The sequence below is a fragment of the Chaetura pelagica genome, unplaced genomic scaffold, assembly GCF_000747805.2.
Source record: "Chaetura pelagica isolate M959 unplaced genomic scaffold, ChaPel_1.0 scaffold585, whole genome shotgun sequence".
Lineage (NCBI taxonomy): Eukaryota > Metazoa > Chordata > Aves > Apodiformes > Apodidae > Chaetura > Chaetura pelagica.
This window is the reverse complement of record NW_009953404.1, coordinates 290895-315572: the sequence shown is the minus strand read 5'-3', so window position 1 is coordinate 315572 and position 24678 is coordinate 290895. Positions and strand designations below refer to the sequence as shown.

The 24678-nt window shown below is 42.6% G+C and overlaps 1 protein-coding gene across 1 annotated transcript in view; it reads left to right on the top strand.

Annotated features, from left to right (window-relative positions):
• KDM2B (lysine (K)-specific demethylase 2B) overlaps positions 1-24678 on the top strand; it is a 112113-nt gene that overhangs the window by 12572 nt on the left and 74863 nt on the right. Inside the window, exons 5-6 of the mRNA XM_009998406.1 lie at positions 15323-15501; positions 18351-18457. Of these exons, the coding sequence (XP_009996708.1) occupies positions 15323-15501; positions 18351-18457 (286 nt within the window). The remainder of the gene's footprint in view (positions 1-15322; positions 15502-18350; positions 18458-24678) is intronic.

Here is a 24678-nt window from a genome sequence, read left to right as displayed (position 1 = left end):
TTTCTGTTGGTCAATCTGTAGTGAAATTAGAAAATAATATGAGGGTATTTGAAAGTCCTAAATTTTATGGATTTCCTGAATACTGCATGTGCAAATGTATAGGTATGGAAAACATCTTTTTGCTGTGGAGGAGTCTTGTGCATAAAGTTTGTAATTATCTGGACCCTGTTTCCAGTTTTATCTGAATTTGTTCCATAGCTGATAAACTGCCATTTCTGCCTCTAAAACTGCTGAAGCTGAGGGTCTGACTTGAAGATGTTTTGGAACAGCATCGTGTTGCATAACAACATTGTTTTTCCTGTATAGCAGTCAAAGTGTGGGAGTTGCATTTCCTCAAGATTGATGTCCCTTGAAGTATTCGGGGGGTGGAGATTCCTGTGTGCATGGCCAGCAAAGCAGGAGGACATTTAGGAACAGAATTAGATTTAGAAAACAATGGAGCAGAAATAACAATCGTAATTAACTTTGAGATTAACTTTAATGTATCAGTGTGCCTTCTCTCACAGCTGGTTCAGCAATCCCTGCACATGCTCTAGCTAGATACCACATGTCTTCTTGTTGTCTTTGGACAAACTCCCTTTGGAGTCATTGTACTGAGCCTGTCATTTGGTCAAGAACGTGGTCACCTGCTGTCTCTTTTTTTGGTATGGTTGATGACTTCTGGCATTGCAGGTGGAAACTTTGATTCAAAAGATCTAAAATATTTGGGAAATGGGCTGTAATTTATACCTGAAAAATCATGCTTCTTATGGTAAATCTTTTCTGTTGCTGTGGGATTTGTGCCATGGATAACAGCCACAGTGACACTGAGATGGGAGCACAGTCCCTGCGTCCAGGCCAAATTTCTAAATTATCTACTAATGACTTCAGGAAACACTAGTGAGCAATTTTCCTATTGCATATCACTGCTGATAATTTTTTCTACTTTTAGGTTAACATATGTGACACCCACAATCTAATGTTCACATAAAGCTGATGAAAAGTCTTGCTTTATTAATCTCCTGTCATTGCCCCTGCAGTATTTTAGCAGACTCTCCAGTTCTTGCCTGAGCTTCCAGGTACCTGCATTTCTGAAGTGCAGGGTTTTCAAAACTGATTGAGTGCCTTGGTGGACCTGGGAGGGGAAAGGTGCTTTGTGAGTGTGAAACTGGATCATCATAACCCTGCAGCTGAATGTGCTGGGAGTCCATAGCTGGGATAGTGTTGTGTGCTTTGTAAACTTGTTGGGTTTTAAGTGCCTGTGCTTGTAGCACGTTGGTGTTATTTAAACCTATTGTGTTCTCTTTGAATCAGGAGAAGCACATTTGTTGTAGAGCATTTTAAAGAAATGGTGCTGGGTTTTTCCAAAGCACATAAATTCCACACAAAGCTACTGACCCTTTGGTCTCAAATTATTCTGAAATCTTCCTTTCTGTTTCTAATGCAACCATCTCCATATTTGGGTACCTTTAAGTCACAAAGAAATAGCAACAATAGGTAGCTTAGCTTTTTCAACCACCTGTTGAAAACTCAAGTCTATGGCAATAATAAGGAGGAAAAAAAGGTGAGTTTTTTGATCATTATTTGTGGTTACTTGAGCTTAGGTGTCTCTTTTTGTTCATGTTTCACCTGACTTTGAAAGAAGCGTTGCCATTGCTTCTTGGATTATTATAATTTATTAAGTTTTGAAAATATGCAGATGCCAACAGTGATTTAGTTTGGTAATGTTTAGGACCTACTGTTTATGATTTGCAGGGTAGTGTACATGAGTGAACCCATTGGTGATGTGTGTGGCTGAAACTCTTCCTGTACAATACTTTAAACAACAAACACTTCAAACTGCAAGGCTGGAATAATGGTTATGACTAGACTCCTACCTCAGTATGAATGATATCCTTGATATTCTTTAAACCTGACACAGTGGATTAATTTCAGCAGTTGGAATTTGTCTGATCTCTGAAATGGCTGTGAGCCAAGGATACAGAGGAGAGGAATTACTGGCCTGCTTAGGAACTTGAGACAAGTTTTGAAAGAAGGAAAACTCTGTTGTAATTTAGTAACTATTAAGTTTGGCAATTTCATTGTCTAAGGTAGATTTGATTGCTAATTCTGAAGACCAAAATGTTACTGTCATCTCTTCGTAAGTTGACAAAAAGGGTCATTGGCCCTCTTAATGTTTCCTTAAACATCTGCCACATCTGCACTAAGTGTTGGGACAGCTCAATATCTATTACTAATTTTTCCTCAGACTGTGATTCTTAGTGATTTACTGCTCCTCATGCCCAGGAGAGACAGCTACACAGAATAACTGATGTTTTCCAGGCCTCTTGTGTTGGCTTCTCCTGCCAGCAGGGCTTCTGGGCCACAGTGTGCAGAGGTGTCTGTCACCAGATGGGCAGGAGAGAAAAAGTGTGTTTTTCCAGATGTGTGTCCTTGTATCTCCAAAAATGCAGACCTGTGTGAATGCTTTATGCTAATTACAGTGAAAAATGATGTACACTTGCCAAGATCAGCTTAAGCCCAAGCAAAGAGAAGGGTAACTGCCTTGCTCACTGAGTTCTTTGAAAGCCAGGGCTTCTGTGGTAGCCACTGACCATTCAAGGACCAAATGCAATAATTTGGTTTAGTCTTTGATGTCAGAAAGCCAAAGCATTCAGTTTTTTTCATTGGTTTGATTTTTCTCTTTGTATGATGTCTGTGAGGAATAATATAACCTGAAGAAGGGACCACTGAGTTGTTTTGGAAGCTGTGAATCACATAAAGGAGAGAAAGAAGCAGTAGCATACATGACTGTGTGCATCAACCCAAGCTCTTGTCCTCTTTTCTCTTGCTTTGATTACGTTTTGGTTTTTTTAGTGGTTTGCTTGGGTCAGCATGGATAGAGTTTAAAAGAGTATCTGCTTCTCTGTGGTATCTGCAATGTCTTGCCCTTTGACTGGTAATTGATGTCTTCACTGCCTTTGTCTTTCTGGGTAGTCAGAGTGTGCTCAGGAACTCCCTGGGTAGGTCTGGAGTCCCTGCACAAGCCTGGTGTCCGTATCAAAACAGTAATGGCTAGTCTGGATGTACTTGCTTTTATTTTTTATTTGTAGCTGACCTCTCTTCTGGCTGCATGCCACAGCCTGCGTCTGTCACCACTGAATCCCAGCTTTTAAACTCTTACCTAAATAAACCACTAAATAAACCTAAGTGGTGCTGTTGGGCCTGTTAATGTGCATCACCCTCTCACCAGGGGCTGCTGCAGCTTTGTGTACCAGGGTGTGTATTATACACCCCCAACATCCAGCCTGCAGTCCCAGCTAGTAGCAAAAGGGGTGATTTGAAAACACACTGAGGACTGTCAGAAAGAAAAGAGACTTTCAGTTATTGTGATCCCTGGGCTGAAGAGGTTAAAGTTGTGACCAGAGCGGTCACTTTTGTAGGATCAGCAGCATTGTTGTGTGGAATTCAGTGTGCCCAGCTGGGCGTTGGATCAGTGGGAACGGTGCAAGTACAGGACTTAGACTATTCATGGGGTGGTCTAACAACTGACATAAACTCACTGGTTGATTTTATTTAACTAACTCACTAAGAGTTTATTTATAGAGTTAAAAAATAAGTGTAGGAGCAGCGAAGAATGTATCATCAATCATTTATTTTGCTATTCAAATCTGATGCTGTAGACTGGACTGGGCCATAATGCCAGTGGACAGAAAATGTTTGGTTCCCCGTGTTCACAAACTGGGTTGAAAGGCTTTGGAGTTTTCATCTTGTATAAATAACTCAAGCTGAAAGCATCAAAGCTTTTAATTGTGATAAAATTTGTGCATTGAGGTATGGCAGTGAAAACCAAACATGACAAAGCTCCAAAAAACTGTTGCAGGGAGTGATCTTCATCTGGCCCAAGGAGATGATGTGTAGGTTGAGACCTAATAGATCATTTCAATATTTGATTTCTGTGGTTCTGTCAAATCTTTAAAGACCTGACAGCAGGCTTTGATCTCCAAGACAAAGGGTGAAAGGAAAACCAAGGCTCTATGTATCCTGTTGCTTTCTTTGCTGAGAATAGCTGAAGAGATACCTGATTATTGCAGGGTTTTGCCTTCTCATTAGAAACACCAAAAGAACAGGAGCTGAGCCAAAAAGTTGAGTTACAAATTGAGTGTTTAAAGAAATATGTGTGAAGATCTCTGCCTCAACTGTGAGTTTATAATCATGGTGTCAGTGGAGCAGGATAGTAGAATAAATTACATCATTAAATCCCAGATGTTTGCAAAAGAAAGGCTCTGTGAATAGGGGGGCTGGCTCTGCAAGTGCAGGTCAGCCTTCCCTGGTGCTGCTGACAAGGACTGGTTCTGGAGGAGATCCTGTGTGCTGTCATACATATGCTCATGGTTTATTCACTAAGTGAGTTAAGATTTTAAGGACTTCATTGTGCTGTGCTGCAGAAAGCAACTGAGCTTTTGTTAACATCAGTGGAAGAAATTAGACCTGCAGAGGAGTATTCACTGGCTGTTGAGATTTTTTTTTCCACAGGGGAGAGGCCTAGGCAAGTTTTCTGAAGGTTTGCATTGCAACATTTCGCTCACTGTAGGAGTAACTTCAATGCCACAGCATAACGGTGCACAGAAGATAGTTTTGCCTTCTTTTCCCAGGTGGAAAATGGGCTGAAACATGGAATGATCTGCTCAGGTGCCTGTTCAGTGTCGTGCTGGAAACAGCATTTGGGGAGTCTCAGTTTTGAGTTTTCCTGTAAACTGTAAATGATGTTCTGAATGTGGTGAGCTATGGCCTTTTCTGTGCAGGAGACTGAGATGGGGTGGAACCAGTTCCCTCACTAGTTAATGTAAGCAGGCTGATTTAAATAATTTAAATTCAGAGAAGGATTACTGCCCATCAAGTATACGTAACAGCCATAAGCTACGTGAGGATCTGTACCTTTCATCTGGCCATTTTTGTTCTCTTAAATCCATATGGTGCTGTAGTCCTCAGGAACTGCAGCTGAAATGAGAACATCCATGCCAGGTACTTCACAGAAAGACAAGAACCCCCCCAATCCATACTTCTGGAATTAAGTGATAATGAAAAGGGAATGGAAAGAGATGCAAACGTTGTAAGTAATGATTATTCTGGGTTTATCAAACACAGTTTTTATATATAAAATTGTACACACATTTATAGATGTGTATACATGACATATGTATAAATTTCATTCAGCACTCAACCAAGAATGATAAGTGGTTTATCCACAGAAGAGAAAATCGTGGTAGTGGTGACTGCAGGTGAGGTGGGTAAGGGAAGGAGGGAGGGGACAGACCATGTACAACATTTCTTTTATATTAGCATACGTTTCCTCTGGTGCCTCAGCACAATAGCTCCTGAGCTGGCTGTTCAGCTCTTTGTTAGTAGCTACTCAAAAAAGCTGAAAGCAAACCAGATAACTGCCTCTGAGTAACTACTTCCTAGTGATTTTTTTTTTGGTTCACTCCTCCTGCATGTTTGCTCCCCCTCTCAAATTGATCTGCTCTGAAAATTGTATCATGGTCAAATTCACATCGAATTACAAAGCAAGTCAAGAGGCTCATAGTGTGGTCTGCGGGCAAGCAGGGGAAATTTTGTCTTAATCAATATACAGTTCTCCATCCTGTGAAAGAAAATTAGCCCTGCAGATACAAAGAAAGGACAAAGCAGCCACACACTGCAGCTCAGAAAACTTTCCATCATTCTGCTGAATAGGGATCTAGTGTGGCTTTTTCTATAGAGCAACGCTCTATTTGTTTCAAGGAAGTTGTGAAATTGGAGCCTGAGAGGAGTTAGGAGGGAGGCTCATTAGGGAGACTTTGTTCTAAGGAGTACTTCCCAAAATTAAACAGGCTGCTCAAAGGAAGTGCAAAAGTCTGCTCACAGTCTTGCATCTAAGTCTTGATTAAGATGTATGGTTCTCCCCCTGTGTGGGGCTGTGCCCTGTGAATGGCAGCGCTGTGTTTGGAAGAGCAGAAGAGCTGAGTCATGAGCTGCTCTACCTCCAGCAGCCTTGTCTGGGTAGGGAGGAAGCACTGAAGTTTTTGCTCTGTTCCCAGTGTCCAAATAATGCATTTTAAAAAATGCAGTAGACCAGACTCTTCTAGAGGAGTCAACACATAGCAGGGGAGATACTTGTACAAAACTTGCTCATTCATGTTAAGATTCCTCCTCTTGTTGGTCATGGGGCTTTTGTGCCCCACAGTATGATCAGTGCTTGCTCTCTGGGTTCTGCTTTTTAAATTCTCTTTTGGGTAAGAGAATTACATGAAAATGCAATGAAGACAAACCAAACTGAGTTAATGAGACCATCCTCATTTCTCTGGTGGTTTGGAAGGCAACATCTCTGTAGTTTTATAAAAAACAACTAGTGAACACATTCTTCAGCCTGTGAGGATTCAGACTGAGGGTACCTCAGCCTGGGTCCTGCCACTGACATCCTAAATTCATCAAGGGACTCAGATCCACAAGAGACTACATCTGTCCAGTAGCTGTTAGGAGGAGGGGGATCCAAGAACAGTTTGAAGACAGGAGATCAGGATGGCTTCTTGCAGGATGCGGCTGAGCTTGGATGTTCCTCACAAGAGACTGTGAAATAATGGCATGTTGGTGCTATTCCCATTGATCTGAGGATCCCAAACCTGTGCTTTAAGGTAGCCGAGTTACATACCTGGCTACAAACCTTTCCAAGGGTAAAAATGGAAAATCAGAAAGCACTGTAGGTCAAGGCCAGGGATTTGTCTGAAGTGTTGTAAGGCTCTTTGCAGCATTACAGCAACAAGTGTTTGAGATCCAGTCTTTATGAAAACAAGCAGTTCCTCCATCCTACTGTTTTGTGGCCAAAACTTGTTTTAAAATCTCCTACTATTTTTAAAAACACTTTGTTTTTAAAATCAAGTTCCAAATGTCCTCACAGTCATGCTGTTGGGACTGCCAATGTGCTTCATGCTCTGAAGCTTCTCTGTAATTGGGAAATCTGCTAAGTCATACCTCAACCAAAATCAGCAAATAAATATTACCACAGAAAATGATAACTTCCAAGTGCCTCAGCTAGGAGGGAGCCAAACCAATGGTGCATCAACAAAGGGTTTATAAGTACCGTTTATATGAGCTGGCCAGACTTCTAGCTGTTGCATTTCTTTAAAAATGTGAGAACAACAAAGAGGAAACATCTGGACAATAAAAAAACAATAAATAAATATGCTGTTTTATTGAAACAATTAATTCCAATTCTGTCTAGCAGGTTTCTTTTTTCCAACTACAGCACTGAAGACTTCTTGGCTCATCCTTTTGTCTTTATCTTTTTTTCTTTCTTTTCCCTTGAGCGACCTCTCCTGTTTTTTTTGCATCCCACTCTCTTTGATGAGGCTACTGTACTGTTCAGAACGCATTTTACTCCCTAATCTCATAGCAGCTTGTCAGGAAGTACAGGTAAATCCTTCCAGGCTTGTGCAGGAGCTATTAGATTACACTTAACAACCCTGAACCAATAATGATAGAGACATCAACATACTCTGCTGTAAGCAGGATCAGTAGGACTTGACAGGTGGGTTTTGTGTTTGTTTATCATGAGATTTGTTATTTGTGGGACACCAGCAGTTGTGTATGTTGATCAGAAGACATAATGGGATTTCTGAATTGTTCCTCTCTCTGCTCCCTGTTTGCTCAGGGCTAAGAAGAACTACAAAGTTGTGAAGCTGCACTTTGTTCTCTCCTGGGCAGAATGAAAATTAGAAACTAGACTTCAGAGATTCTGAATGGATTTTTTTTCAAGTGAAGGTTACATTAGTGAATTTCCTACAGTCTGAGGGCTCTACCTGATTTGTTGAAAATTGAGGCAGTTTCTAGCAGCTCTGAAGCAACCCTTTGGGACTTCAGCATCCACCGATAAGAAGGTGGAGCAGTGCATGTACAAAGTGAAGATCTTTCTGTATTGAAGTGGCATATTGGAGACTTTCAGAGGACATTGATTCATTTAATACACACTGGTTTTGTGCCTCTTAAGAAGAAAGGCTCCAGTATGTAATATCAGGCAGGGACGCTGGGGCTGTGGGTTGCTGTCACTGGATGATTTCCCACATCAGCCACTGGTGCTGGCTGCACATCCCTTACCCCCCTGTTTGTGAAACTGGGCTGTGAAGCAGGCAGGGACCTGACCCCGCTTAAAAAAATTATTGAAGCCTCATCAGTTTCTTGAGTATTGGTGAACTGTTTGTGTCATGAAACCAGGACCCAGGGCAGAGAGAGGTTAAAACTTACCCAGTGTTTCTGATAGGCTGGAAACAGAAACTTGTCCCTCTAATTCCAGTACTGTGCTCTGGTGCCAGACCATCTTTTTGACATCTAGTTTTTACTATTTCTGCCTATTATTTGCCCTGGTATAGTGTCTATTCCCTCTGCTACCCATTGCATCTAACAACTTGCTTTTCTGCAATTCCAATTAAGCAAGTCTAAGTGGTGTCCTGTTCATTCTCTTCCTTCTCTCCCACTTCTTGCATTGCTCTCCTGTCCCTTCCTGTGTGCTGGCACAAGCTTTGCTCTTCCTTGCAGTAAGGTGGTTCAGAAAGTTGAACTGGCAGAAAACTCACACTATCTTACTCCCTTGCAGAGTGGGGGAGGAATGCATATGTGTTCTTTAGTTTTTAATGCTGGTTTAGCTCTCAGTACTAGCTGGTGCTGGGCTAAAACGTGATAGGTGTAGCTGTCCACCTCTGGGAGTTTCCACTGAGGAGCTGTGTGCCTGGTGAGTAGGCCTTGATCCACAATTAGGGCTTCTGTGCTGTAAAATAAATAAAGAGAAGGTATTTGATGCTCCCTTTTTATGCTTTTCTTTGGCTCTTAGAAATAAAAAAGAAATATTATAACACTTGCTTGCCTATGTTTAGCATGTCCGCTGACTTGCCATTTTGGAAGTAGAACCATTTCTATTTTTAGAGCTGAGCTTCCTGTTTGAGCTCTCTTTAATTTGTCCTTTGCCTAACACAGTCAAACCCTTAAAAACCCCTTTGTTAAAGTGGGACAGTTTTGCTAAAAACAGTTCATGACCGGATATAAACAGCAGTAAATCTGCTTTAGATGAATGTTATAATGGAAATTCAACCTTTCAAAAGAATGTATTTCCATGCTGCCAAAACGTGAAAGTGAAATTGAAGTGATGATGTGGTCACAGTCATCTCAAAGCCTCTGTCTACAGGTGGATTTAAAACTGAATTGTCCACCTGGGAAAATTAACCCGAACAGCTATTTTAGAATAACTCCCCATAGCCACACTGTTCTGCAATAAGCATCATCCTCTGTTGTAGCTCATCCAAACTAGATAAGAGCTGTCTTATTCTGGAGGAATAGCACCCCAAATCCTAAATATTTCATGATAGTTGTTACAGTTGAGTGTCATAATTTTCTTCAGTGCAAAATAACCTTCAAGTGTAGCTTTGCTGTTACCTAAAAATATATATTAGTATGACCATGTTCTGGAGGTCTGATGTAATCACAGCTATGTATATCTGAAGATGTCCTCATTAAACTGTGGATATAGATGTCTGGTGGTGGTGCCAGCTCTTTGATGAGACACCTTTAAATACCAGTCTAGACCATAGGAATGCTGCAGGATTGCTGTAAAAATTCACACATTCAGGTGGCTGAAGATCTGCCATTTCCTAGTTGTCAGGTATGAGGGAATCAAGGCTACAGTGTTGCTCATTATGGGCTACTGATGAGCTTTCAGGAGGCAGAAAAGGCAATCTAAGGAAAGAGGCAATCTTTCCCTCCCAGTTCTGGCTGTTCCACCCCTGCTTGTGCTGTGCTGGCTCTTGATCCTGAGGTGCTTCTCCTGGTCCAGCTTTGGTGTGTGCCTGACTCCTCAGTGAGCTGATCCAGGTCACACAATCAGCAGAAAACCGGGAAAAGGAAAATACTTCCCTGACATCTCGGTAGTCTCCATTTGCTTGCCCCAAAGTCAGAGGACTGCCAGGCTCAAACTAAGAGATTAGGGCTGCATAGACAGGACTAGATGATCCTTATAGGTCCCTTCCAGCCCAATACATTCTATGATTCTATGATTCTATGACAGGGGAGGTGAGACCTTTGAGGAGCCAGGAGCTTTGGAATCATCTCAGCCATCTTCTCAAACCTCTCTGTGGTGGAGAGGTGAGCTCCATCCCTCCCAGCTGGATGCTGGGCTGCAGGCTGGGCTGTCACTCCTTGCAGATGCCCTGGGCACAACTACACTCCTCTTTCCACCAGTGGTATTATGGGGGGAGCACATCACAAGAAACTATAGCTTGGAATTCACAACATAAATAAGGCCATAAAAACCTAAATTGTCCTTTCCTTCCTGGGGTGTGGTTCTGCATCAGTGACAGCTTTTCTAGAAATAATAGAAGAGTTTGCATTGATCATTCAATGCTCCTTTGTACCTGTCTTTAGGAAAATTAAGAGCTCTGCTATTGCCAGATGAACATGTCACTTAATGAAATAATTTAATTTCTGTAGGATTCTTAGTATGCAAAGATGCTCTTGATAGTGTAAAATGCAATATTATAAAATTCAATTAACATTAAATTATTTATTTTTTATAACATTTTCCCTATATTTTATCTGTTACTGTTAAAGATGGTTTTTGTTGAGACATTTTCAGAAATGATCAATGGTCTTAAAATAGATTTCATAGATAAATAAGATTTTCAACAAAGTTATATCCCTTCCCACTTCTCTCTTTTCCTTTCTTTAGTTCTCTGTGTACTACCTCTGTCTTTCCAGCTACCTGAAGTATGCTTATACTGTAGGTTAAAGCATTGATTAAGGTATACAAATTAAAAGTAAAATGTTTCTTTGTATATGGAATTTTTTTCTTCCATGTGGTTTTCACTGGGTGGTTTCAAAGAATCATTGAAAATTCAGGTTTATATTTTGGGTAGATGTAAGGATAGTAACTGATTCTATCTCATGCCATTAAAACAGTATTTGCCCTGAGCTTCTTTCTTTAGTCCAGTCCTGTGGCATTAAGGCTTAAGCCTTTTTGCTGGCTTAAGCTCTTCCTGTGGACATGCTCTGAACACCTTCTGTTCCATGAAGAAACCCAATACCATGGGTGGCTGCAATTTGGCAGTTTTATACCCGATGATAGAGCAGCAGACACTGGAGAGGGGAAGGAGGGGGCAGGTACATGTTGGCTGTTCTTAGCTGTACATCTCCGTAAGGAAATATGTAACCCACTGGCCAGGCTGGTGCTCTGCAGCCAGGCTGGTGCTGGGGAGCTGGGGGGGGCAGGTACCTGGGCAAGGGGATGCAAAGGCAGAGAGCACTGTGGAGGGGAGCTGGGTGCCTTGGGGATACTTGTTTCATGGTGGACCAGGCTGTGCTGGGGAAAATGCTGGGTGAGAAAGCTAACTGGGAGAGATGTGTGCAGGTGTCCGAACTGGACACTTCTTTCCTTTTGTTCTTCTGTGCCCTCTGGTGGATCTGGAAGCAATGGTATTGGTATGTCTTACTCCTGCTGCTCTTACCCTGGGTCTGAAATGCAGGGAATGTGGTGAGTAGCTCCATTTTAGTAAGGACTTGCTACTCTGATTTGTCCCTCTCAGTTAGTGTGGGATATTGCAACAGTCTCCTGTGGGTAGTGGAAGAATATGGGCTTTCCAGCTCCAGGAGCTCCAGAGGGATTAGCTGGGATGCAAGTCAAAGCCTCAATCTTTAGGTACAATTAACCTGCTAGTGAAGATAGCAGACTTCCTAAGGCTCTGCCAAAAATCCTGTTTTGCAAATCTAAGATTTTTTTCCCCAGTAAGAAGCATAAAGATTAGAAAGGACAGGCAGGCCTGCCCCTCTGCACTTGAGGTTGGCTGCTGGCTGCACTGTACTACCTTGGGCACAGTTCTTAATTCAGTCCAAAGGGTTAAAATAATTCCCCAAGGTAACTTTATCCTATTAATGGACAGGCTTGATAATCATTGTTACAGAAAGGACATTTCTTTCCTGTTTGGTGGAAGAGTTGCAGCTTTTCCTGCTGCTGGTACCCTGGGGAGCAGACCACAGCCTAGAAAACATGGGTGTAATTTTCACCTCCAGTTCACACCTCCTGTGCATTTCTCATATTCTAATGTGGTTCCTGTTTCTTTACTATATGGATCACCTCTTGCTTCAACTCCCCCTTTCTGACGAGAGGACAAGGTTTGCCTTCCAGTTGCTCTCAAGAAGCCCAGAACAGAGAGGAGCAAGTCTCTGTACCAAAGCAGCTTGTACCAGGTGGGCAGTGGGAGGCAGGGACTCCATCCAAATCGCTTTTCCTCCAGGTGTTCATTTCTATATAAATACATGAAGATATTGCAGCATATAGCAATGTTATAGGACTTAATCTGTCAAAACCTTTACACCATCTGGGTCACTAGGCCTCTAGATAAAAGGGAACAGATATTATATATGCTATTCTCTTCCTTCATTTTACTGTGGATTTTACTAATATGTGGGCTGGAGTAACTTTTTTTTTTTAAGGTTTCAAATGAAGCATAATTCTTTAATAGCTTTTCCTGACTAATTTCCATTTTTCATCCCTGCAACTGATTCTTCCCTCTCCTTCTTGCTTTTGTCTGTTCCTCATGTTAAAGATGGCACAAGCTTGTTTCTTGGTTACTGTCTTTGTGATCCTTTGGGGACTCACTTGTGCTTGATGAGTAAGCAGCAATGGAGGAGGAAGATGTTTTTTCCTGAGGCTGTGAAATCCCCTCCAGTGTAGTTCAGCATCACCACTTTGCCTTTGAGTCACATCTGCTGCGTGAGAGGAAACAGCACCTCGTAATCCCACACTGTCCAGGTGTTCTCAGTCAAGAGTTATAGTGGGAAAAAAATCCTGGGGAGCCAAGGATGCGGTGATGCCTGGTGCACTGGAGTTTCCTATGTCAGCAGTAGAAGATGCCTTTGCCAGCTAGGGATCCGGGTTTATGTTAATCCATGTGCAGCAAGTGATGAGCTGAAGCAGGGAATATGGTCTGTACAAGGGCAAGAGGCTGCCAGGGTTGCTGAGATGCTGCTGGGACACTGGGCTGCATCAGGCTTGGTAGAGGGGAATCCCTTCTCAAAGCACAGGGTGGAAGGGTGACAAGAAAATACCTGGGAAATGGTGAACAGAAATGGTACATCAAGTACATTGCATGTCAGAGGTGTTCAGAAACCCAGCCTGACCTGAGATCTCTCAGCCTGTCGCTGCTTTTTGGAGCTTCTGTGAACTTCCTTCCTTTGTTCTTTACCTGTCTCCCCATCTGGATGATATTTTTTAACCTTCTCCTAGGGGCAGGACATAGAAGAAAAGCCTGAATCTTTTCAAGAAAGAAGAGATCAAGCTGGCAGTAAGCTGGACCCACTAGGAAGTGGGCAGCGAGCATGAGGCTGTTAACCTGTAATAATATGCCTCAAGTTTTGTGAGCAGTACTCCAGGAATCATTATGTACAGACTTGTTTCATAGTACTGTGGTTTAAGAGAAAAACATCCCCTCACATTACTCTTTAATTTGGAAGTCAAGAGACTATCAATTCAAATCTTAGCTCTTCTGCCCACAATGGATAATCGTGTACATTTAACAAACCTGCTGTTGAACTGGGCCTCATGTTTTTAATTCATCAGGTAACTGCTCATTTTTCTTTCAGAAAGGATAATTGAGAGGCTGGACCAGGTCATTTCCAGCAAAGCTGAGATCAAACCTTGACTATAATATGACAGATCCCAGACTCTGCCACACAGTCCTTCAAATACAATTTTTCAGTATCTGTGTACTTAACCCCTCTGGACTGTAGCCACTGCTTTAATCCCCAGGCACTGGAAGCCAAAAATCAGGCCAGTTTTTGTTCAGGGGCTGTTTAACAGGACTTCTCCCCACTTGCTAGCCTGTTGAGTTGAAAAAAAGATGGTTCCCCCCCAGATAGTCAACAGTTAAAAAAACCAACAAAAAACCCCCAAGGCATCACAACAAAACCAACAAAAACCTAACCCCAAACTAGCGTTGATGTATGTTGTTGCCAACATGAAAATAACAAACGTGAGGGTTCTTGTGCTTTTTCACACATAACTAAACTTTCTCCCCATCCTGCCTCAAGGTGGCAACAAGATGTACTGTCCCGAGCTCAGTCTGAGGATAAAATCCTGTTAATCCTGTTCACCCACCGGGCTTGGGTTGAGGAGTTTGAGTGACGGGCCAGTGGGACTATTCCAGATATACACTGCATAAATTTTTCTTTCTGATTACAAAGCTTTATGGTCTTGAGTTCCTTTCCAGAATCATTACCACATCTGTCACTGTCATTGCTATCAGTGGCTAAGGATGTTTGTCATGGAGTGATGCAATCCAAACTAGCATTCTTGCTGAAATACTGCTCCCAAGCACACAATAGGCCAGGTGCTGTAATTATTAATAATTCCCTCTGATGGCATAGATCAGCCCTCCATTTTGTTTTAATGCAATTTATTTTGAGTTATTTCTTTGCCAGTAAATATGGTTTTGGCGTGATTTTTTGGAAGCGCTGCAAGTTTGTTTGCTGGAATCCTTCTCTCCTGGAAATGAGGCATGTCTCTCATGGGCTCCTGTTCACTCACACAAATGAACTGCTAATTAGGATGATGAAATTGATGGTAGAGGTGAAACCTTCCAGTTGGCCAAAGAGAAGACAGTGGATTAATCTGTGTAAAGCTGAAAGCTCGACTAAAACTGCTGTTCAACATTCTGGTGTTAATGAGACTTGTATGTCTGCCACTCGAGGAGCTGAAAGTATGTCCTGTAGTTTTTGTTGAGAGATCCGAAGTGGGGGCTCACTCTTCCACAGCATTTAGTCCTTTCATCTCCACCACTGGAATTGAGAATACTCAGCAATATGCACAAGGTGTTCAGCAGTTTACAGCATCCCGTGATGCAAGGCAATTTGCTCTTTATGGATAATTTGTGTACATGAGTCAAAGCATCTTGAGAGGCATATGCATGGATAGAAAATTGCAGAGTATGATTTGGAGAGCTGCTTGTCTTGCATGCCCCCTGCTACCATATTATATTGCTCCTTCATAGTTTTTACTGTACTCTTGCTCATGTCAGTCTATGTAAAGGAGGAAACTCTCCATCTCTCTGAAGCAGAGAGACACCAAGTGACTTGTTCAGTGTCAAGCAGGGCACAAAGACCACTTGCAGATAGTTCCTGGCTCACTGCTTGGGCAGCTCAGGACCCATGGAGGAACTGACTGATGCTGGTTTCTCATCCTATAATAACAGTTTTCCTGCAGTAGTTGAGAATTTATACCTATATGTAATAATATATAGAATTGTATAAAAAGAAAGCAAAGGCTTTGAGAGTGTTTCTGTGTTTGCAGGAAGCCGACGGATAGTGGATGTGATGGATGTGAACACACAGAGAGGTGTTGAAATGAGCATGTCTCAGTTTGTCAGGTACTACGAAACACCAGAGGCCCAGCGAGACAAACTCTACAACGTCATCAGCCTGGAGTTCAGTCACACCAAGCTGGAGAACATTGTCAAGCGCCCCAATGTGGTAAGGGAGCCTGTGGTGATGGGGTTTATTTTCAGCTTCTTCCCAGCTGCTGGTTGCTTTGTAAGAAATAAAACATGGAGTTTAAACAAGGCGATGTGAAGTACCTCCAGCTCCTGTCCAGTTAGTGTTAGGATCTCGTTTGCACCTAAGCAGAAATCTGGTCTCCTGTACTTAATGTACAGGTACCTGATGAGCTCTTAATCATGCAATTTGCACAGATACCAGGTTCCTCTCCAGGCAGTTAGGGGAAATTCCATCCAAAGTTAAATACCTGTCTATTGTTTTTCCTCCTGTAAGGAGGAGGAAATGTAAAACTATTATCAAGAAGCTTAAATTCTGTATGTATGAACCCTCCTATTAACTAGAAAATGTTCAGGGGGCTCCAGAGTAAAAAAGTTGAAAATACATTAATTAAATGTATTGATTTATACATAATGATATCAGTATAATTACTGCTATGTCAGAACTGGCAGTGTCAGAGGTAGGGGGAGGATCTGTACACATTTTCTAAAGGCAGAGAGCTCGTGTGATTTTATTTCCCAGTGGAGTCCCTGGCAGTGAATCCTTGACCTTGTTAATAAGGATGATTTCATTTCTCACTAAAATGTAGCCATGTGTTTGGGAGGATTAGCACATCTACTCTAATGCAGAGGGATGCAGGAAATGGCCTTGGAGATTTCAGAGTGTGTCCTCAGGACACTCAGCAGTGACTTTGGGCATTGGTCCTGGCTGAGCAGGGGACAAAGGGACTTCTGAAAGCAGAACTCCTGTGCTGCTTGTTCCCAATGTAACTTCTCGTGGCCCTGGATGCTCAAGGCACTGCTGAATGTGGAACTAGCTCTGTGGTGTCTTGTTCTCAGACACTCTTCTCCTTCTCATTTCTACATGCTATTCTAGTTATACCAGTAGTTTTTCACTGGAAGCTTCTCTTGCCTATGTAGACAACATAACCACCACACTTCTGCTTGAACAGGTTGAAAATAGATGGCAGCTCTAATTGCTGATTTGTAGTAATTCTTGAGGCTTTTGTGTTCTGTTATGCACATATCACCGATTTAATATTAAGCATATATTTAGAAGTTTCTGCAGGTTTTTGCTGTCATTCAGACACTAGTGGGCAGTTTGGAAGTGCTCTGAGAGTTTCTAGTGTTCAGTTGATCCCCATTTCCCAAGCACTTCATGCTCGATGAGCTTTTAAAACATCTGTGCAAATTTCCTGAGTGCTCAGTACTGAAAAATGCAATTAGGTACCTGTTACCACATAGAAATGAGTACTTCATATTGGTTTAATATGGCCTGAGTGCACAGTTTTACAGGGATTTTTAAATCTCACTGAAAGAGAGCTTTGCATTCCTGTTAAGTACTTGGAAATAGAAGAGAAGGTGCTGGGGGATCAGAGAAGGTCCAGTACATAAAGTCAGATACTAGTTGAATACTACATTTGTATAAGTGGATTCTTCGAATTCTGCAGAGCTCTTTGAGCCCACGTGAGGCAGAAATACTTGATTCATGTTCCCTGTTGGGCAAAGACTGTAGGTTGCAGTATCAGGATGTGGGAATGATTTCAGAATCAGGGCACTAACCCTCAATTTTGTTTTCATGTACAACTGTGATACTCATGGAATTGGTACTATTGTACTGCCTGCATTATCTCCTTTTCCCTTTTCTCAAAGTACCGTGTGTTATCAACAGCACCTGGTGCAGATGGGGAAATAGATAGGGGCCAGCTCCAATCTGCAAGACTTTCATGTGCTGCCATAATATTAAAATCCTCAGGGGATAGTTTAGTTGACTCATACAAACAACATTCTTAGGTGGGCCTTAAAAAAGATGTAGTGGTCAGGAGGCTAAGTGGGGTGCTAACCATGACTGGATTGGACCTCTCTATTCTTGCTGCGCACAGTTAGAGGACAGCTTAGTCTCCAACGCCTGGGAGAGATCTGGCAGTCCTTGTTGACCCACAAATGGAGGTTCATCCACCACACATCAGGATTTTCGGAGCTGGGTCGGGATGTACAGCCACGCTGTGGCCAAACGCAGCACTACAGCCAGCCTTGTGGGACTGCCCCAGTTGAAGGCTGTTTTCCCGTGTTTTGAAACCTGGCGCATGTGATCCCCTTGCATAACCAGAGGGGAGTGTTCTGGATCTCTAGCGCAGGCTCCATCGTAAAATGGAGCAGGGAATGAGTCACAGGCTTGTCCTTGTTGTGGCCGAGATGGGCAGATTGCAGTGAGTGCTCTGGCACCCAGCACAGGAGCTGTGTTTCAGTGTCCCTGAACCATCTCCAGTTTCTGTCTCTTCCTCACCTTGCTGGCAGTAGGTTTCCAATTGCTCAGCTTTTGCTGTTTTCTCCTGCCCACACTTCCTGGAAGTTTGGCTTTTGGACAAGAACTTTGGTCAATTTATACCCAAGTAGAAAAATGAAGGAAATGCACAGTAGGCAATACTGTCCTTACTCAAATCAGAATTTGGCCAGAACAATGTTGCTTGAAATGTAAGGTATTGGAATAGTATCACCTCCTTTATGTTTGATTTTACTGTTAATAAATGCAATTTCTAGGCTATTGGCTACAAGAATACATTTGAATACAGGCAACAGGTGATGCTGCAAGAGAAGGTGTTCACAGGTGCCCACAGGTCACAATTTGCACCCAGTTAAACTGGCTGCAAATCTCTCCTGGTTCTGGGTTGCAGAGGGCTGAGCTGTGGTGATCAAGTGCTGTACCTTAACAGGGAGGTCTTTCCTGCCTGTGAGAGCTTGCTGCAGCAATTGTTGGGGTTGTTACCAACAGGGGTACATCCTACTATGTGTTCAGTAATTAACAGTTGGCTTTGGTGGGGCTTTCAGGTGGACTTAGTCGACTGGGTGGATAATATGTGGCCACAGCATCTGAAGGCAAGACAGACGGATGCAACCAATGCTATTTCAGAGATGAAATACCCCAAAGTGAAAAAGTAAGTTTGTTTAAATCTTTAAAAATGTTCTATTCTGGACCTCCTTGATTAATTCCTTCTGAACTCCAAAGCTGGTAGGAGAGGAAATAATGATTTATTTATTTTCCAGGGAGCAGGAAGTGGGGTTAGTCTGCCTGACCTGCTTGAGCTGTGTAATACCTACTGGGTTCTTAAAGCCTGTGGTTGAGTCTTTGAGAGGAGTATTCTGTTCTAAATTGTAAAGTTATCAAAACACTTTATTATAAATATATTTAATTGAGAAATAAGTTACAGTTTGCTGAATACAATCTTGAATAAAATCCTTTTCAAAAATGCATTTTTATTTTTCAGTTCTGGGCAACTCTGTTTTGAAAGTGGCAAGAGTGAGCTTAAATAGTAAATTTTCCAAAAGCACTACTCAAAGAAATCATTTCACAGGACCCAGATAGGTCATACAGTTCACACAGGATAGTCAGAGCTCTTCTGTAGGCTGGGTTCAGATCTTTCCCAGGTTTTAAACTACTAATGACTGACAAGTAATTAGCTGAGCTATGTTTCCTGATGTGAACTTGAAATCCTCCTCTAATAGGTGTGTGTTCCCAAAAACTCTGTTATGGCCCTTCACTCCAGTTTACTTTTCTGTTGACTCTTTCCACAGCAAGATCAAATATTGGATTGACTATGTAGGCTGTATTTCTTGGTTGAGTGGACCCACTTGGGGCAGGTTTGAATTTGTCCTGCTTCTGCTCGTCTCAGCTCTAGTTTTTGGGCAAGCTTTGTTAGCATAACCTCACCTCACTGCTGCTTCTATTTGACTGTCTTCCTTGAGAATGATTTTTATACAATGTTTGGAAAAAGAAACTACTTTGTGGGCCTGAAAATGGGCATTGTAAGTTTCACAGGAATTAGTTCAACTGAGATAGGGGTTGCTGTTAATGAGGTAATAGTTATTGACCTGTAAGCTTGATGAATACCATCTAATCTTGGAAGCCCTTTTCTGCTGTCTCTGTTTGATAGGCCTTTCCTATTGGCCAGATCTAATGCTGGTGACATCCCAGGCTCTGCTGTTGAATTGACCTCCAGTGTTCTGCAGGCCACTCAGAACTGTTTCCAAACTGTAATGTCTAAAATAGATTGGTGCTAACATATAAAAAGGAGTGGCCAGTAAGAAAGTGGTATGCAGCATTTACTCGTCTGTAAAAATAAGAATTTTGGAAGGTAAAGGTCTCCATAAGAGAAGAGCCCCTGTGGGGACTGGTCCTACAATATGCTCAGCACCGTTGATTTCAGTGGAAGGTGAAGGTACTTTATCCTCTGAAAAATGTAAGCTGCTTCTTAGGATAACCAGATATGGATAGGAGTGCCAATTTCACATATGTCTTTGGAAAAGTCCTAAGTGACTTGCCTAAGGTTGCACAATAAGCCAGTAGCAGGGCAGAAAACAGAACCCAGACATCTTGCTTCCCAGGTGGTTAGTCCACTTAATAACACTATTGATAATGCACTAAAGCTAAGAAACTGAGTCATGATTTAGGGCTTCAGGATTTGTGGCTCGTACAAGGTAAGAAGTAAAGTGATTCTTACCACAAGCACACTCCAGCTACTGAAAAAAATGCAGCAAGTAAACAAAGTAAGGCAGAGATAGCTTAACGGATAAGGTAGCAACATGACTAAAAGAATTTAGCAGAAAAAGCAGAGTATATTCTTGCAGTTCACTAGTTGCATCATGAAATGCCAGATGGTAGGTTTCAAAGAGGGATTTTAGAGAAGAAGCAATTCAACAGATTTTGACATGGAGCTTTTCCCATGTGTGGGGGATGGCCTGGTTGAAAGGAAGGAGATGCCTGATGAAGAAACAGCCACAGAGCCACTGAGGTTGCTGTCATTGGCAAAGTGAAGGTGGAGGTTGACAGCTTGATAAACGAGCAGATGTGATAGGTAGAGGGAAGCCAAACAGTGCAAACCTGTAAGTGCTTGAAATGTGACAATAGAGTTTGATGTAGGCGAAAGGAGTTACCATGTGAGAGAGTTAAAGGCAAAGGTGATGTGGCTGGAGTGATGAGGGTGAGGATGTTGCTAGTGAGCATCATCTAGCATAAAGACTAGAGAAAGCTGATTTGCAGCACTGTTGGCACAAAACCCTCCTCAGTCTGAAGAAGCAACAAACATCAATAGTCTAGGAGCACAAGAGAAGTACTGGATCAGAACAAAGATGTGTGGTGCTCAGTAACCTATCTGCTCTTGGCTGCTGTCATAGATGCCCTGGGAGGAGTGAAGAACAATGTAAGCATAAAATGATGCTACCTCTTGAAATGATCTTCTGAACTTCCCCTGTCTGCAGTTCAGTCAGGGGCTATCTAGAGGTGGAAATGGTTTCTGTGTGCTTAGTGGTTCTCAAGAGATTTCCCTTCCATAAACTTGTCCAGTTTAAATACGAACTCCTCAAGATATTAGCTTTCTCCATCTTTGGAAATTCAGACGGACCCTTTCCTGATAGATACTAGTCCCAGCAATTGCTGCAAGTACCCAGAGGGTATGAGCCCTTATTAAAGAGATCGCGTTCAATTGCGGAGCTAAATGTCAGGGCTGTTAGTTGTTTCATGCTGCCCATTCTTTTATGTGACTTGTCAATATTAATATACTTTATTAATGAATGTTGTTGCTCAGAAATGGGATCATTCTGTTTCATTCTTGTTCTTATCAGTCTCATAATGCTAAGAGTCTGCAGTAGGCGATACCCACCATTAACGTGTTCCCTACAAACAAAAAGCACTCCAGTGAGAGCCTTGTGGTTTTGCAGACACAGATGGCATTACCAGACACAAATGTCTGTCTTGGCTCCTGCACGTCAAGTTCCGTGCTGGGAGTGAAGTTAGAGAACACTCCATCTGCTGCGCTGCTTCGGTTACCAGGAGCACTAGGCACGCTGGAGACTGCCCTGGCTTTCACTTGGACTTGCACCATTAACTTTTTGAAAAAAAAATTAAAAAAATAAATATAAAAAATATGGGTAATGACATTATTTTTCTGTCTGTAAGTAAATGACTACTTACCTCACAGGAGCTCTAGAGGACTGAACTAAGTGGGGAAGTGGCTTGTGTAAAACAAACTTTCCAAGTACTACCTCTTAAGCAGTAAGACAACATGAGAAATGAAGGGGATGGCTAGCTGAGGTAGTAGTGTGACAAACTTCAAACTGATATAAGTTGCCATTGCCCCTGAAAAAACAGTCCCACTCCCACATTATCCCTCATTGCTAGAAGATGCCATTGTGCAGCTGCAGAGTAAACTGGACTGGTCTGGCTGAAAACTGCCTCAGAAATAAAGAAAAAAAAATGGTTACTTTTCAGGCCATCCAAGCCACCACATGGCTGTTTAAACGCTTGTTGTCAAGTGACAGTGCAGAAGTGTGGAAAAAACCTCACAACACAGCATTGGGATCATGGACAAACCCCTTCTGCAGCTCACATGAGGTGCAGGGCCATGAGGCACTGAGTGAGCAGAGTGAGCAGCTCACTGTGTTGTCCCTAAAAGGGGCGGGTCTGTCACCCAATGTGCAACACTGCCCATCCCCACACACTGAGTCAGGAGACTTGCTTTAATACCCAGTTCTGCACAGAAAAAGGAGCAGGGTGGTATTCCACAAAGCAAGCTTACTGAAACACAAGGGCTACTTTTACACACAGAAGCATGTAAAATTAATTATATCACCCATCTCTGGGATTGATTAACTAGTTCTTTGCTTCCATTTAAAGTGGCAGTGCTTAAAAATGTCACTAGGCACACTCAAAAGAGTGGGGGGCTTTTTGTTAGTAGGGGTCCCTCTAGCCTATGGGGGATATTTTAGCATCCTAATAGTGCATTAATATACTGATGTTAATAGGGTGAGTTCAATTAGTCAGTGTTTTCTACCTAGTACTCAAGGCTATAAACCAAGATAAGTTGTGGGGAGTATTCCCTTCCATCCCTTTTATCTGCCTTGCAGGCCTGTGTCTCAAGGACAGGTTGTTGACTCTTTGGGACATGTTTTTCTCTTAATTCTTGCTGTTCAAGTGTTACGTAAGCCATGTTTTTAGTTGGTGTGTCTCCTTATTCTCTTTTATGTGTTTATTTTTTTATTTTTGTCTCCCAAAATTGTTTTTATTTAAACTTACTTTTGATAACTGACATCTGTTGCTCCTGAGGAAGCCTGTTCTTGCCTCCCCTCCTTCACATCCCTGGGTGCAAGTTCCTGCAGAGGGGCTCACAAACATGGGAGCTTGGTTGAAAGAGGGAAGGGTGCTGTGTAACTGGGAGCTAGGTCAGAAGAAACAGGCTGGGTCCTTGTAACACCAGCTTTTAGGGGCAAAGGCTTCTTGTATCACCTCAGGTATCTGTGGTACTGCAGATCTAAAAGGTAGGAAGCTAACAAAAGGAACCTGACCTGAGCTCAGAACTGCTTCCTTTCATCGTAGTGCATCATCACTGTTTTCAGGCAGGAAAAAACCAAGTTCATATTTAGTTCTCTGTTTAAATTCAACCAGAACTGAAGCAATCTGGATAGAGATGAACCTGAACCAAACAAAAAAAGGTACTAATTTGATTTCTCATTTATCAAAACAGACCACCTGGCTGAAATTATTCTTTCTATTAGGTTTTGTGTTTGTGGCCTTGTGACATTATTCGCAAAGCGGCAGCAGTGAAACAGCAGGTGTGCTGGGACACGATGGCTGTAGAGAGCAGTAACAGGCAATTCTAGCAACTTGATAAAGTTTGTGCTATGGAACAAATTAAAGTTAAAAGTTCAGTCAGTGCAACACCCTTTCTGCCATCAAAATTCTATTACTTAAAATGGCTAAGCACCACTAGAATAGGTTTTTATGTTGTTGCTGTCTTTCGATTAAGGACGGAGTGTCTTGTGTGAAACATCTGCCTGCTCACCAAAGGATGCTGCTGTTGCTATGTAGTCAGTCAGCCCTATTTTCCTTCTCCTAGGCTGTTATTCAGCCACCCGTTCCTTTCTGTTCATTCCTTTCCTAAGTAGGGTTGGTTTTAAACAGATGCGAAAATGCTCTGCTGAGCTGTGGTCTAAGTGTGTTCCTCTGGAGACAGATTGCCTTTTGAAGGGAGGGAGCTCCCAGGTCCCACAGCACAGCCCAGTGCTGTTTTATTCATGTGAGATACTTGTATACACTTGGTATGTCATTTGTGAATTGCTTTTGGTACAAAACCGCTCTGTAACTAGAATTAAGTACAAGAAAATTAGACCAGTAAGTACAAGTTGTCATTAAAACTTTCCAAGCTAGCAAGGTAAATAAAATTTAATGTCTTCAAGTCAGTCTCAAATACTCCTTTGTGTAGAGCTTGGAGGACTGGCAGCATCACACGTGTAACTGAAATAATCACCAGTCCTTAATATGGTTTGTGGTGAGCTTGGAGCTGAACAGCCATGTCCCAGGGATGGAGACACCAGTCGTGTTCTCACCAATACCAAAATGCTATTCCAGGGGCAGACAGGCCTGGCTCGCTGTGAATTGGCAGCCTGGTTGGTTTCCTTGCAGCAACAGGCGCCTTCTCAGAAATTTAAGCTTCCCGTTAACAACAAAAAAAAGGCAACACAAAAACCCAACAAAAAACCAAGAGGCCTCTTCATTCTTAAAGTTCAAAGGTGACCTTCCTGGCTGTAGCTGAACATACGCTGCAGCAAAGAGGTTTGCAGGCAGCCTGAGATGGCAGCTGGGTGCAGTTCTGCTGTTCAACTTCGTGGGCTGTTCCTGCCAAAATCTGGCGGCTGGAAGGTAAATAACACTTCCCCTGTGAAGTGCCCGTGGGGTGCTCAGGTGTGAACCCGCCCCAGGTTCACCGGAGCTTGGTGCTTCACCTCGGATGGGGCTGGGGCAAGGATGGGGGTGAGGAAAGTGTTGCCACTTACTTTGGTCCCAGCGTGATCTGTGAGTGTCATTTGCGGTTGCTTCTCAAAATCTCTGGAGCAGACTGAGGTGCATCCCGGAAAACAGGCTTTCTCTTGTCTCGGCTGTTGTTTTTGTCTGGCTGACTCAGATCGTAACCCCTCAGGGCAGGAACCGGGTCTTTTTCATGTGTTTTTGAAGCGCCTGGTGCACGCACCGTGTTTAATGATTAGTTACTATTCGGTCTCGATAGGTGGTGGTTTGCGTTTTACTTCAGCCTGGAAGCGCTCAACTTGTCTTTTTACTGGAAGCGCTGGTGACCGCAGCCGGGCTGCCCCGCTCCTCGGGGCGGGG